This window comes from Mustelus asterias, chromosome 22, assembly GCF_964213995.1.
Source record: "Mustelus asterias chromosome 22, sMusAst1.hap1.1, whole genome shotgun sequence".
NCBI lineage: Eukaryota > Metazoa > Chordata > Chondrichthyes > Carcharhiniformes > Triakidae > Mustelus > Mustelus asterias.
The window spans coordinates 66,142,064-66,157,586 of record NC_135822.1 but is presented as its reverse complement, the minus strand read 5'-3'; the positions used below and the strand labels follow the sequence as shown (position 1 = coordinate 66,157,586).

The following is a 15,523-nucleotide window of genomic DNA, read 5'->3' as shown; positions in this document are numbered from 1 at the left end:
TAATGTTTTTCCCTGTCTAATTTCTCTTCATTTCCACCCTCCCCCCCAACTCCCTCTCCCCCAAGGTTTCGACTTGATGAGACACTTGGTTGCCACGTCGGTGTTGCTCGCCGCCTTGTTGCTCTGGGCGCTGTCCAGTGCTGAAAGAGTGTGTCCGAGGACGTGCAGGTGTGACGGCAAGATTGTCTACTGCGAGTCCCAAGCCCTCCAGCAGATCCCGCAGAACATCTCGGCCGGCTCGCTCGGCCTCTCGCTCCGCTACAACAGCATCAAGTCGCTGCGGCCCCACCAATTCTCCGGGCTCAACCAGCTCACATGGCTCTACCTGGACCACAACTACGTGCAAGCGGTGGACGAGGGCGCCTTCCAGGGCATCCGGCGCCTCAAGGAGCTGATCCTGAGCTCCAACAAGATCACGCGGCTGCACAACGGCACCTTCCACCCGGTGCCCAACCTGCGGAACCTGGACCTGTCCTACAACAAGCTGCACGCCCTGCAGGGCCAGCAGTTCAAGGGCCTGCGGAAGCTTCAGAGTCTGCACCTGAGGTCCAACTCCCTCAAAGCCATACCTGTGCGCGTCTTCCAGGACTGCCGCAACCTGGAGTTCCTGGACCTGGGCTACAACCGCCTCCGCAACTTGGCCCGCAACGTCTTCGCCGGCCTCATGAAACTCACCGAGTTGCACTTGGAGCACAACCAGTTCTCCAAGGTCAACCTGGCTCACTTCCCGCGCCTGGCCAGCCTGCGCACCCTCTACCTGCAGTGGAACCGGATCCGAGTCTTCAGCCAGGGCATGTCCTGGACCTGGAGCTCGCTGCAGAAGCTGGACCTGTCGGGCAACGAGATCCAGGCCATCGTGCCGGGCGTCTTCCGCTGCCTGCCCAACCTGCACAGCCTCCATCTGGACTCCAACAAGCTCACCACCGTCAGCCAGGAGATCCTCAGCTCCTGGACCTCGCTCACCACCGTCAGCCTCTCATCCAACATCTGGGAGTGCAACCGCAACATCTGCTCGCTGGTCAGCTGGCTCAAGAGCTTCCAGGGCTACCGGGAGAGCGCCATGATCTGCGCCGGCCCCAAGCCGCTGCAGGGCGAGAACGTGATGGAGGCGGTGGGCAGTTACAAGATCTGCACGGGCTCGCCCAGCGGCGGTCACCCAGCCGTCACCCAGAGGCCACAGGGCTCCAAGACCACGCACCGGACCCCCGCGGCCCCCACCAGCGCCGGCGGCCAAGCCCAGCTCCCCGTCACTGCCCACCCCACCAACCAGTCGAGCCCCTCCTCGGAGCAAGACTTTGAGCCCATCTCTTTCCACAAGATCATCGCGGGCAGCGTGGCCCTCTTCCTGTCGGTCACCATGATCCTGCTGGTCATCTACGTCTCCTGGAAAAGGTACCCAGCCAGCATGAAGCAACTGCAGCAGCGGTCCCTCATGAAGAGGCGGCGGAAAAAGAGGGAGTGTGAGCGGCAGATCAGCTCCCCGCTGCAGGAGTACTATGTGGACTACAAGCCAACTAATTCAGAGACTGTGGACGTGTTGGTCAATGGGACTGCCGCTTGCACCTACAGTAGACCCGTCTCAAGGGAATGTGAGGTATGGAGCATGCTGGGTTAGACAGGCGTAAATGTTGTTCCTCCGCTCTGCACAAATGTGTGCTCTAGTGGCTGTTCAATGTGCAATTCATGGAGTGGGGGGGAGAATGGGTATCAAGTGTTCAGGTTGCCTTTGACTGGTCCATTGCCAGGTGTGCAGCAAGGTCCAGACATCCTCTTTGTGTTTGGGTTTGCAGTGTAGCACCATGATGGGTAATTGAAAAAACAGTCAGCAGATGTGATTTCTAAATGAATAGTCTCTGCAGTATTGTATTAACCACTTTTCCGCAGGTCAGCAATTGAGTGATTTTGAGCAGCAGGAAAACACTAAATTACTAAAAAGATTATCTGAAATGGCATTTTCTCCTCACTTCCCACTAATCCATGACAACCACCTTCTCCAGACGTGAGCGTGGGCTTCTTAGCCCCGCCAGTATCCCTCTGTAAGTGGCCATGCCAAGCTGAGAAGTGGTGTCCTGGACTGGCCCACCGTAGATGTCTTTCTGAGCCACTACCACCAACAAGCTTCAGTTTCGCTTCTGTCTTGGCAGCTGCTGGAGTTTTGAAGTAGGCTGCACGCATCACTCCCTGCATTGCCCCACACCCGACTCCTCTCAACACAGCCCAGTGACGACAACATGGCTCTCTTTCTGCACATGTTCATCAATCCCAGTGGTCTGCCCCCACTGATGAGCCACCTCTTATGCAGTGGGCTACTCCAGAGTCATTTATACAATAAGCAGAATAACTATCATTTTCACGCAGAGAGATGACTTGCCAAATTTGCATCAAAAGAATCTTATTTTCTAAACAAAATGATAGCAAGTGCGTCTATTCAATTCCAATTAGATGAGCTCAAAACAAATTTCAATCATTTTGCAGTTTTATCTACTTCTTATCTAACTGCTACTGGATCAGTCTCCGCGTTGTTGTGACACTGTTTTGGTACTCTGATACCTCAGTGATGTGGTGTGTTAATGGAAGTCATTGATTATCTGTGTATTTGTGTTGGTTCAGTATCAACTCATATATTAAATGGTTCACAGTAAAAATAACAGTACATCGCTCCCCTGGTGACTTAGCAGCACCACCTGGTGTAACGCTGCATCCAACAGGCTGGAGGGCCCTAGGTTTGATTCCTTGGTTGACATGAAGGTGTCTGCTCTCAGCTAGCAGCAATAGCTGGGGTACTACAATTAGCCTGCCTGAGCTAGGAAGGGGGAAAGAGGTGAGCCAGGGTTCCAGCTCTTGTTTCAGATGTCTGTGGGTGTTGAAGTTGGATATAATCATTTTTATCTGTCACGCCCTCCATGGTTGAACAGCGATCAATTTGTGTGCAGAGTTTCCCCAGACAACAACAAACGGGATGAAAGGATAGTTCGCCTGTTCTTGGCCTGATGACGCTGTCTAACGCTGTTGAGGGAGCACCAGCACTGCAGCGTCCAGAAGGGCCCAGCAGCCTCCTCTCAGGGTCACTAACCATGACCAACACATGTGGGTTCCGCCAGTGTTGCCCACATCCCAAAAGAGGAATATTAAGTAATTAGATGAAGGAAGAATGTTGGCCAAGGCATCAGGACAACTCCCTGATCTCTTGAGTTGTGCCACAGGATCTTTCGGACACGTCTGAATGAATACATTGAAGGGAAGGCTGGAATGGAGCATAAATAATGGGCAAAGTGGCTTGTCTCTGTGCTGCTAGCAATGGGTAACGAATGCTGACCATGTCACTGCCACCTGCATTCCATCAGAGAATACATTTGAGTTCTTGTTTTAATCTCATATGCAATACAGCGCCTCCGCAAATCTTTTAGTACGGGTCAAGTAGCAACTTATTTATATTAGAGGAGATATGAGGAAAGACATCTTTACACAGAGGGTGGTGGGTGTCTGGACGTCACTGCCTGTGTTGGTGGTGGAGGCAGGGATCCTAAACTCATTTACAAAGGACCCGGACCTTAAATGCTGAAAATTGCAGGGCTATGGGCCATGTGCAGGAAGATGGGATTAGAAAGGGCACTTTGGTGTCTTTGGGTCAGCATGGACCAGATGGGCTGAATGCCCCCCTTGGGATTGCACAGTAAGAAGTCTCACAACACCAGGTTAAAGTCAAACAGGTTTATTTGGTAGCACGAGCTTTCGGAGCACTGCCCCTTCATCAGGTGAGTGATGAAGGGGCAGCGCTCCAAAAGCTCGTGCTTTCAAATAAACCCGTTGGACTTTAACCTGGTGTTGTGAAACTTCTTACTCTGCCTACCACAGTCCAACGCCAACACCTCTACGTCATGGCTACCCCCTGGGATTAGCACTTCAGTGTCTTTGGGTTGGCATGGACAAGATGGGCCGAATAGCCCCCCATGCTGTATCATTTCTATTGTTCTATTTAAGTCCTAGAGTGACATTTGAATCCATAACTTTCTCACTGATGGAAGAGAATGCTATTTGGAATTTTTTAAAAAATTCTTTCATTAGATGTGCTAGTTGATCGCAAGACCCACATTTATTACCCATCCCTGTCGGCCCTTGAGAAGCGAGTGGTGAGCTGCCTGCTTGTTGAACCACTGCCGTACAGGTACGCCCACAGTGCTGTTGGGGAAGGAGGGAGTTCCAGGATTTTCTCCCAGTGACAGCCAAGGGACACCGAGGGAAGATGGGTGCAGCTCAGAGGGGAACCTGCAGTTGATGGGTGTTCCAATGGGACTGCTGCCCCCTGTGGGTCTGTCAAGTTGTATTCCCTTTTTTTGACTTCGAGAGCAGTTGATACACTTGAAGTGTCTGGCTGGACCATATCAGGAGGGCAGTTAAGAGACAACCGCATTGCTGTGTGTCTAGAGTCACATATAAGCCAGGCCGGGTAAGGATGGCAGATTTCCTCCCCTGAAGGACATGAGTGTCACAGGTGGATTTTTGTGATAATACAGCAGCTTTTGTGGTCACTCTTCCTGGTATTAGCTTTTCATGCCAATGTTATTGATTAAATTTAAATTCCACCAGCTGCCATGGTGAGTTTTGAACTCAGGTCTGTGCAGAATTGGCCTGGGTGTCTGGATTACTGATCCAGTAACATTACCACGGTGCCCCCATTCCAACTGAGCAGCATTTGCAAGATGGTTTCTTTAAACAGATGATGATTAAGCTGATTCAAGGAAAATTTATTCTGGCGAAGGGCTCCTGTGGTGGAACGCATAACTTTCAAAATTCCCGAATTAAAGAAAAGGGGAGTCAGGTGGAAGTTTTCACCCAAAGGGTAACTGAGTGCTTTATTCCGGAGAACCATTGAAATGGGCAAGATTAACAGGGGTCGAGGAGCTGTTTTTTAAAACCCGCAACAGTGGCACAGTGGTTAGCACTGCTGCCTCACAGCGCCAGGGACCCGGGTTCGATTACCAGCCTCGGATCACTGTCTGTGTGGAGTTTCCACGTTCTCTCCGTGTCTGCGTGGGTTTCCTCCGGGTGGTTCAGTTTCCTTCCACAGCCCAATGATGTGCGGATTAGGTTATGCTAGATTGACCCTAGTTTCGGGGTGATTAGCAGGGTAAATATATGGGATTACGGGGATAGGGCCTGGATGGGCTTATTGTCGGGGCAGGTTTGATGGGCCAAATGGCCTCCTTCTGGACTGTAGGGATTCTATGATTCTAAGGCTGAATTCCAGTGGACTTTCTGCTTGAGTTGTGACCATGTTTGGATATAGGTGACTGGCCATTTCAGTGGGTGTGGAGGCCAAGCTGCATCAGGTCATGGGGCAGATTCTTTTTCCCAGAGGAATATGCATCTTCTATGGGTGACCGTCTGTGTGGAGTTTGCACATTCTCCCCGTGTCTGCGTGGGTTTCCTCCCACACTCAAAAGATGTGCGGGTTCGGTGGATTGGCCGTGCTAAATTGCCCCTTGGTGTCAAGATGAGCGGGTTAGGGGGATGAGTGAGGTAAATATGTGGAGTTACGGGTATAGGGCAAGGGATAGAGCCTGGATGGGATGCTCTGTCAGAGAGTTGGTGCAGGCTCGATGGGCCAAACGGCCTCCTTCTGCAGTGTAGGGATTCCATGAAAAAAATCCAGGGGGGATGGGTTTGAGAGCTATGCCAAGAAGGAGACTATTTGAGTTGATCTATCAGGAAAGTATGGGCTTCTGTAAAGGCCAATTTGCCTTTACAAGTTCCTGATAAGCCTCCCTGATGCAAAATAAAGTGAAAAGTAACCAAATATAATCTCAATTTGTTTAACCTTTAAATTGGTAAATGTTCTGTGTTTCGTGGTTATGCTTGCAGTTAGCGAATTAGCTGGACAAATATTTATTTTGCCGATATATACATTGCGTCGTAAAAAAATGTGATCTTTCAATTAGCTTCTGGCTATTCTATCTTCATCAGTGTGGGTTCAGTAGTTGCTGTATTTCCTCAGTGTTAATGTACTTGTAGATAGTGTACATCCTCAGTGTTAATCTACTGGTTGTTAGTGTACATCTTCAGTGTTAGTGTGCTTGTAGTTAGTATACATCCTCAATGTCAATCTGCTGTTCGTTAGTGTACATCCTTGGAGTTAATATACATGTGATTAGTGTACATCCTCAGTGTTAATCTACTTGTCATTAGTGTACATCCTCAGTGTTAATCTACTTGTCATTAGTGTACATCCTCAGTATATCAATATCCTTCAGACATCAAATCTGAAATTGTGAAAAGAACTTAAAAGAAAGATGATAACTTCCCACTGATTTCTTTTTCACCTGGTCTCCCCCAGAGCGCAAGTGCCTGTAATTTGCCAGTCGACAATTATTCCCACTTTGTCCTTGATATGTTCCCTCAGAAGCTGAGGAATGGATAAATTATCACAGTGTCATTGTAGAAGTTCAAATTCACAACTGCATTCCGACCAGAGCAATGTTATGGGACATTATGTAGTTGACTCATTTTGACATTCACCATCAGGAAGCCGACAAGTGCACCTGTCATTTTCCTTTCCACTGAGCTGCCGGCTATTTCCAGAGCTTTGCCCGAAGTGCAATTTCCCCTGCCTTACAGCAAACCCCTAACCGCGCCTGAACAACTAACCCAACTCCACGGCTCGTTCAGGGAGATTGTGCCACCCGGGGCACAAAGGCATCAATCGCTCAGTGTTCTTGGGGTTCTCCGGAGCAGAGGTTCCCATGGTCTGGGCTGGGTTCACTCACCACGGCCAGAGCGGTGGTACAGGTGCTGCAACTAGCTTCAGAGCCCCTGGTATGAGCCACGGCAACCCTTTGTGATGACTGCCCTTGCTGACAGCTTCAGGAGTCTGGGCCCCCACCCAAGTGCCAACTCAGCCCTCAGCATCTCAGGGCACAACAGCCATTCCAACACAATAGAGGGAGGTGATGGCCAAGCGGTATTATCGCTAGACTATTAATCCAGAAACTCAGCGAATGTTCTGGGGAACCCGGGTTCGAATCCCGCCACAGCAGGTGGTGGAATTTGAATTCAATTTAAAAAATCTGGAATTAAGAATCTACTTCTGGCTATGAAACCATTGTCGGAAAAACCCATCTGGTTCACGATTGCCCTTTAGGGAAGGAAATCTGCCATCCTTACTTGGTCTGGCCTACATGTGACCCCAGAGCCGCAGCAATGTGGTTGACTCTCAACTGCCCTCGAGCAACTAGCAATGGGCAATAAATGCTGCCCAGCCAGCGACACCCATATCCCATAAAGGAATTGAAATTGATTTGGTTGACTTGAGATGGTAGGATGTTCTGGAGCTAGATGTCAGCAAGACTCACGAAGAATAGGCGGGGAAGTCCATAGATTCTTCGGTCAAGTGAAAATGAAAGTAGAAATATCGGCATTCCAACAAAAATCATGTTTATTCAATGCCCTGAATTACTCTAATACTTACTGATCCTTAACAGAATAGCAACAAATTTCCCATTAATATGCTGTTTAAATATTGAGCTCCTGGCTTAATTGCACAGCATCCTCCCTGCGATAGTATGCGGCTTCACGATAAGCTGTGCCAGAATCACCAAGGCTGCAAGCAGTTTCACATTTTCAACCATTATTTGAGTGTAGTATACCTCGTGTTTGTACAAAAGGCCCTTGTGACTGAACACAATCCATGGTCTCGCATAAAAAGGTCTTTAATAAGATGACCGTTTCTCCCCCCCCGCACCCCCCCAACCCATCCATCCTCCCACCCGCAACCTGAATATCTTTGTGGCTGCAAATGGGCTTGCTGTTTGTAAGTGCGCTGAGGTCCCTCTCTCCCAAGCTGCACGAGATTGAATCAGCAGGAGAAAACAACACGCAGATAGCAAACAAATAAAAAAGGTATCTTTGTAAAGGCCGACGGTGAGGGGCGGCTTGAGGGTGGGGGGGGGGGGGGGGGGGTGGTCTTGCTATTGAGCAGGGAAGTACTTATATAAAAGAGGCAAAAATTAGCCGGTTGGTGCTCATCGGCTGAGGGATGGTTGTGCCACACAGGTCACAATCATATTGTCACCTTCGGACGACTCAGCAAGGAATATTTCATGATAATATGGAGAGAGTGATTTCCCACTGGGCTTCAGAACGTTTTCCTGAGCCATCTTCCGTCAGCTCCTTTCATAACCTCAAACAATGTGCCTTTGCGCATCCAACAAAACAAAGGTCAAGATCTGATCCTCCGCCAACACCATCAAATACAAGTTAAGGTGAAGAGACTTAAATTTGGCAAATGCATTTTGAGGGAAGAGGTCATGTGTGTATTACTGTGCATCACCTAACTTTTGGGGGGGTGGGGGGGGGGGGGGAAGGAACAGGAACTATATCCAAAAGGGATAGACTGCAGAGAAATTTGCCTTGCAAGGTTCAAGTAAGGTTTTCCGAAATTAAGGAAGAATCATACAAACCCTACATTGCAGAAGCAGGCCATTCAGCCCATCCAGTCTGCGCTGGCTGCAGAGACTGAGTAGACTGGGGACTATACTCATTGGAATTCAGAAGAATGAGGGGGGGATCTTAAAGAAACATATAAGATTATGAAGGGAATAGATAAAATAGAAGCAGGGAGGTTGTTTCCACTGGCGGGTGAAATTAGAACTAGGGGGCACAATCTCAAAAGAAGGCAGAGCAGATTTAGGACTGAGTTGAGGAGGAACTTCTTCACCCAAAGGGTTGTGGATCTGTGGAATTCCCTGCCCAGTGAAGCAATTAAGGCTACCTCATTGAATGTTTTTAAGGCAAAGATGAATTTTTGAACAGTAAAGGAATTAAGTGTTATTAAGCGGATGGGCAAGTGGAGCTGAGTCCACAAAAAAATCAGCCATGATGTTGTTGAATGGCAGGGCAGGCTCGAGAGGCCAGATGGCCTACTCCTGCTCCAGTTCTTATGTTCTTATGACAGAGTATCTTACCTAGACCCTATCCCCTTGACCCCACATATTTACCCTGCAAATCCCCCTGACATATATATCTTGGAACACTCAGGGGAAATTTAGCAAGGCCAATCCACCTAACCTGCACATCTTTGGACTGTGGGAGGAAGCTGGAGCACCCGGAGGGAAACCCATGCAGACACGGGGAGAACATGCAGACTCCACACAGACAGTGACCCAAGGCCAGAATTGAACCCGGGTCCCTGGCGCTGTGAGGCAGCGGTGCTAACCACTGTGCCACCGTGCTGCCCATTAATCCAGACCCTTATGAAATTGGCTGTTGCAAGTGTGAAAATTAGGTTCAATTCTTCTTGTTCTGGCTTCTTCTCCCGTAGGCGGACTTCATGAGTTGACAACCAATTAGTTGGACTTTCATTGACAAGTTCCACTGGGCAGCTTCATTCCAGCAGTGCACCCAACTGAAAGAGAAAGGACATCTTCCATTTCTCACTTTCTGGTTCAGATTAAGGTTCACTTTGGACTTGAGTTTCTCAACTCCACGATGCAGGAGATTGGAAAGGGTCAAACGCGCAAAGTAATTCAAGTCGCAGCTAAGTGGCACCAAGTGGATTTTTGAAAGATCTTGCACTGTGGTGGAGGCGGGGGTGGGTGGGGGCTTGTGTGGCAGGGTTGAGGGATGTGTGCCAGGGATGGGAGGGCTTGTGTAGCAGGGGTGGAGGGGTGCATGTGGCAGGGCTGAGGGGGGAGGTGTGTGTGGCAGGGGCGGGGAGTGTGTGTGGCAGGGGCGGGGGAGGTGTGTGTGGTAGCGGCGAGGTGTGTCGCAGGGGTGGGAGGGTGTGTGTGGAAGCAGCATGGTGTGTCGCAGGGGCGCGGTGTGTGTGGTAGTGTGAGGGTGAGTGTGGCAGGGTGGTGTGTGTGTGGCAGGGGGCAAGGGGGTGTGTAGGAGGGGGCGAGGTGGTGTGTGGACGGGGTGAGGGGGTGTGCAGCAGGGGGTGAGGAGTGTGTGGTGGGGGTGAGGGGGTGTGCAACAGGGGGCGAGGGGGTGTGTGGTGGGGGCGAGGGGGGGTGTGGCAGGAGGCAAGGGGGTGTGTGGCAGGGGGCGAGGGGGGGTGTGGCAGGGGGTGAGGGGGTGTGTGGCAGGGGGTGAGGGGGTGTGTGGCAGGGGGCGAGGGTGTATGTGGCAGGAGGCGAGGGGGTGTGTGGCAGGGGGTGCGGGGGTGTGCAACAGCTGGTGAGGGGGTGTGTGGCAGGGGTGAGGGGGTGTGTGGCGGGGCTGAGGGGTTGTGGAACAGGGGGTGAGGGGGTGTGTGGCAGGGGGCGAGGGGGTGTGTGGCAGGTGCGAGGTGTGTGTGGCAGGGGTGGGGTGTGTGTATGGCAGGCATGGAGTGTGTGTGGCAGGGGCGAGGGAGTGTGCGGCAGGGTGCGGCGTGTGTGGCAGGGGGTGGTGTGTGTGGCAGGGGCGGGGGTGTGTGTGTGGCAGGACAGGGGGTGTGTGGCAGGGACAGAGTGTGTGTGTGTGTGTGTGTGGCAGTAGCGGGTGTGTGTCTGTGTGTGTGTGGTGGGGGGGTGTGTGTGTGTGGCGGGGGCAGGGGGGGTGTGTGTGTGCGTGGTAGGAGGATGTGTGTGTGGCAGGGGCAGGGTGTGTGTGTGTGTGTGGTGGGGGTGTGTGTGTGTGCGTGGCGGGGGCAGGGGGGGTGTGTGTGTGGCAGGGGCAGGGTATGTGTGTGTGTGTGTGTGGTGGGGGGGTGTGTGTGTGTGGCGGGGGCAGGGAGGGTGTGTGTATGTGTGCATGGTAGGAGGATGTGTGTGTGGCAGGGGCAGGGTGTGTGTGTGTGTGTGTGTGGCAGGGGTGGATGTGTGTGTGTGTGTGTGTGGCAGGGGTGGGGTTGTGTGTGTGTGGCAGGGGTGGGTGTGTGTGTGTATGTGTGTGGGGCGGGGCAGGGGGGTGTGTGTGGCAGGGGCATGTATGTTGCGGGGGGTGTGTGTGGCAGGGGCGGTGTGTGTGTGTGTTTGTGTTGGGGGGGTGTGTGTGTGGGGCAGGGGGGTGTGTGTGGTGGGGGCATGTATGTTGCGGGGGGTGTGTGTGGCAGGGGCGGTGTGTGTGTGTGTTTGTGTTGGGGGGGTGTGTGTGTGGGGCAGGGGGGTGTGTGTGGTGGGGGCATGTGCATTGCGGGGGGTGTGTGTGGCAGGGGCGGTGTGTGTGTGTGTTTGTGTTGGGGGGGTGTGTGTGGGGCGGGGGCAGGGGGGTGTGTGTGTGTGGGGCGGGGCAGGGGGGTGTGTGTGTGGGGCGGGGCAGGGGGGTGTGTGTGTGGGGCGGGGCAGGGGGGTGTGTGTGGCAGGGTCGGGGTGTGTGTTTGTGTTGGGGGGGTGTGTGTGTGTGGGGCGGGGGCAGGGGGGGTGTGTGTGTGGGGCGGGGCAGGGGGGTGTGTGTGGCAGGGTCGGGGTGTGTGTTTGTGTTGGGGGGGTGTGTGTGTGTGGGGCGGGGGCAGGGGGGGTGTGTGTGTGGGGTGGGGCAGGGGGGTGTGTGTGGCAGGGTCGGGGTGTGTGTTTGTGTTGGGGGGGTGTGTGTGTGTGTGGGGCGGGGGCAGGGGGGGTGTGTGTGTGGCAGGGATTCTTCTCTGAAATTTGGGACAACCACAGAAGCGAACCGTGAAAAAGGTCCTGTACTGGAGAGACCTTCTCCTCCCCTCCCCACATGCACCCCAATTACTCAATGCCGACAGTTGTCTATCCAGGAAGATTGAATTCCTGAGAGATTCTGTGTGAAGTGACTTCAGCCTAAATAGTGTTAGAATGACCTTTTAGACTGCGATAGTGATACACCCCTTTAAAAAAAGGATGCTGGCAGTCTACATGGGCATTTATCACATAAGGTGCTATCAGTTAGCCTCCTGATCCACATTGACTGACTCGCTTGGGTTTGTCAATGCAATTGGGAGCCATAGAATTACACCCCCATCCTGAACTGGTAATGGGCCGGGTGACCAAACGTACTCCTCATTCCCCATCAATGTTCAATAAACTCTGCAGTCAGCTTACTTGTCTTTTGTTCATTTATGGGATGCTGGCATTATTGGCTGGGCCATCATTTATTGCCTATCCCTGATTGCCCTTGAGAAGTTGCCTTCTTGAACCTGCTGCAGTCCATGTGCCTTAGGTGACAGTGAAGGAACGGCGATATATTCCCAAGTCAGGATGGGGAGAGGTTGGAGGGGATCTTCCAGGCTGTGGTGTTCCCCATCTGCCTGCTGCCCTTGCCCTTCTAGATCGTAGCAGCCGTGTGTTTGGAAGGTGCTGTTGAAGGAATCTTGGTGAGTTCCCGTAGTGTATCTTCTAGATGGTTCACATCTGTGCATCGATGGTGAAGGCAGTGGATGGGGTGCCAATCAAATGGGCTGCTTTGTTAAGCTTCTTGACTATGGCAAGTGGAGGCTATTCTGTCACACCTCTGACTTGTGCCTTATCAATGATGAGTTACTTGCCACAGGATTCCTAGCCTCTGACCTGTTCTAATATCCAAGGTAGTTATGTGGCTAGGCCAGTTCAGCTCCTGGTCAATGGTAACCCCCATGTTGAAAATGGGGAATTCAGCAATTGTAATGCCATTGAATGTCAAGGGGAGATGGTTGGATTCTCTCTTGTTAGAGATGGTCATTGCCTGGCATTTGTGTGGTGCAAATGTTAATTGCCACCTGTCAGCCCAAGCCTGGGTATTGTCCAGGTCTCGTTGCATTTGTACATGGACTGCTTCAGTATCTGAGAAGTCACGAATGGTGCTGAACATCATGCAGTCATCGGTGAACATCCCCACTTCTGACATCATGACAGAAGGTCATGGTGAGGCAGCTGATGATAACTGGGCCTGGGACATTACTCTGAGGAACTCCTTCAGTGATGTCCTGGAACTGAGATAACTGACCTTCAGTAACCACAACCATCTTCCTTTGTGCTCGGTATGACTCCAACCAGCGGAGAGTTTTCCCCTTGATTCCCATTGACCCCGGTTTTGCTAGGGCTCCTTGATGCCACACTTGGTCAAATGCTGCCTTGAAGTGTGGGAAAGTCACTCCCAGTTCACCGTGCTCTTGTTAACAATAGATGAAGAATGACAAGCAGTCATTGAAGGCATTTCACAGCCTCTGGATTTCCCAAAACATTTTACCAACCAATCATGTAGTTTTGAGGTGTAGTCGCTTATCATAAGTTCATGAGCTATAGGAGTAGAATTAGGCCATTCAGCCCATTGAGTTTGCCCTGCCATTCGATCATGGCTGATATGGTCCTCATCCCCATTTTCCTGCCTTCTCCCCATAACCCTTCAACCCATTACCAATTAAAAATCTGTCTAACTCCTCCTTAAACTTACTCACTGTTCCAGCATCCACCGCACGTTGGGGTAGCGAATTCTACAGATTCACAACCCTTTGGGAGAAGTTAGTTTCTCCTCAGCTCTGTTTTAAATTTGCTACCCCTTATCCTAAGACTATGACCTCTTGTCCCAGGATGCGCCACAAGAGGAAGCATCCGCTCCACGTCTACTTTATCCATACCTTTTATCATCCTGTATACCTCAATTTGATCTCCCCCTCATTCTTCTAAATTCATTCAGACTCATGTGGAAAGGCAAGGCACAAGATGCGATGGTACTATGTGTCACCATGGGCTAACAAGGGGAGGGTGATAATGGCTGAGAAAATCTGGGGTCGCCGAATGATATGCAAAGTGGAAGTGATATCGAGCTTTGGCTCAGCAAATACTCTTCATCTGCAAAAGTAAATGATTGAACAGGTCTCATTTGGTATGCTTGTGGGATAGGCTGTTTTCACTTCTCATTACTATTTCCCTATAAATGTAATCAACTAAATCTATTTTAGTCAGGCAATCCATCTCCCCTCAGCTAATGGAAGCAAAGAGACATGTTACATTCAGAAGGACCCACGGACAGTCTTGTATAAATGTATCCTGACAAATAACTTAATTTTATATGTCACTTATCCAATAGGATTTTATTTCCATTTCTATATATTAAATGGGCATTTAGAACGTAAAGGGTTGATTGTTCCATGTCTTTACTCATTAACTACACAGGGTCCCACATTGCCATTTCTGATATATATCTGTTCTCTATCATATACACAGAAGCCGCTGCTCTAACCATGTACACGGGGGCTGCTGCTCTGTCCAATGTATACGGGAGCTGTTGTTGTGTGCTATGTACACGGGGACTGCTATTCTGTACAACATCCCTATGTACATATTGTACAAAACAGCAGACCCCGTGTACATAGCACACAACAACAGCCCTGTGAACATAGTACTGAACAAATGCCTAAGTATACTGTGCAGGACAGCAGCCCCTGTGTATATTGCGCAGGACAGCACCTTTATGTATATTGTACAGAGCAGCAGTCCCTGTGTATATTTAACCCGGTCGACAGAGTTTTCACACGTCCGTCTGGGTGCATCTGATAGAATCATGTTGGGTATAAAGAGATTTACAGATCAATCTTGTTTCTTTTTAAAATGTGTAAAAAAAATTGTTTTCCCAAATTGCTTTTGGGGAGTTTGTTTTGTACCATATACACAGGGGCTGCTGCTCTGAACTGTGTACACAAAGCCTGCTGTTCTGCACTATGTACACAGGGCTGTTGTTCTGTACCATGTACACAGAGCCACTGATCTGCACTATGTACACGGGGTTGTTTTTCTGTATCATGTACACGGGGTTGTTTTTCTGTATCATGTTCACGGGGTTGTTTTTCTGTATCATGTACACGGGGTTGTTTTTCTGTATCATGTACACGGGGCTGCTGTTCTGTACAATATACACACGGGGCTGCTGTTCTGTACAATATACACACGGGCTGCTATTCTGTACAATATACGTAGGAGCTGCTGTGCTGTACAATATACACAGGGGCTGCTGTTCTGTACAATATACAGAGGAGCTGCTGTTCTGTACAATATACAGAGGAGCTGCCGTGCTGTACAATATACACAGGGGCTGCTATTCTGTACAATATACAGAGGAGTTGCTATTCTGTAAAATATACACAGGGGTGTTGTTCTGTACCATGTACACAGTTCAGAGCAGCAGCCCCTGTGTATATTGTGCAGAATAGCAGCCCCCATATACATAGTGCAGAACAACAGCCCTGTGTACATGATACAGAGAAACAGCCCTGTGTACATAGTGCAGAACAGCAGGCTTCGTGTACACAGTTCAGAGCAGCAGCCCCTGTGTATATGGTACAAAACAAACTCCCCAAAAGCAATTTGGGAAAACAATTTTTTAAACACACATTTTTAAAAAGAAACAAGATTGATCTGTAAATCTCTTTATACCCAACATGATTCTATCAGATGCACCCAGATGGATGTGTGAAAACTCTGTCGACCGGGTTAAATATACACACAGCCTGCTGTTCTGTACAATATACACCGGGGCTGCTATTCTGTACAATATACACACGGACTGCTGTTCTGTAAAATATACACAGGGGTGTTGTTCTGTACAATATACACACGGACTGCTGTTCTGTAAAATATACACAGGGGTGTTGTTCTGTACAATGTACACA

General features: G+C 50.3%; 1 protein-coding gene across 1 annotated transcript in view; it reads left to right on the top strand.

Moving 5' to 3' along the window:
* The window catches only part of LOC144509786 (leucine-rich repeat transmembrane neuronal protein 4-like), a 243,770-nt gene that overhangs the window by 855 nt on the left and 227,392 nt on the right, over window positions 1-15,523 (top strand). Inside the window, exon 2 of the mRNA XM_078238572.1 lies at window positions 66-1,594. Coding sequence (XP_078094698.1) covers window positions 66-1,594 — 1,529 coding nt within the window. The remainder of the gene's footprint in view (window positions 1-65; window positions 1,595-15,523) is intronic.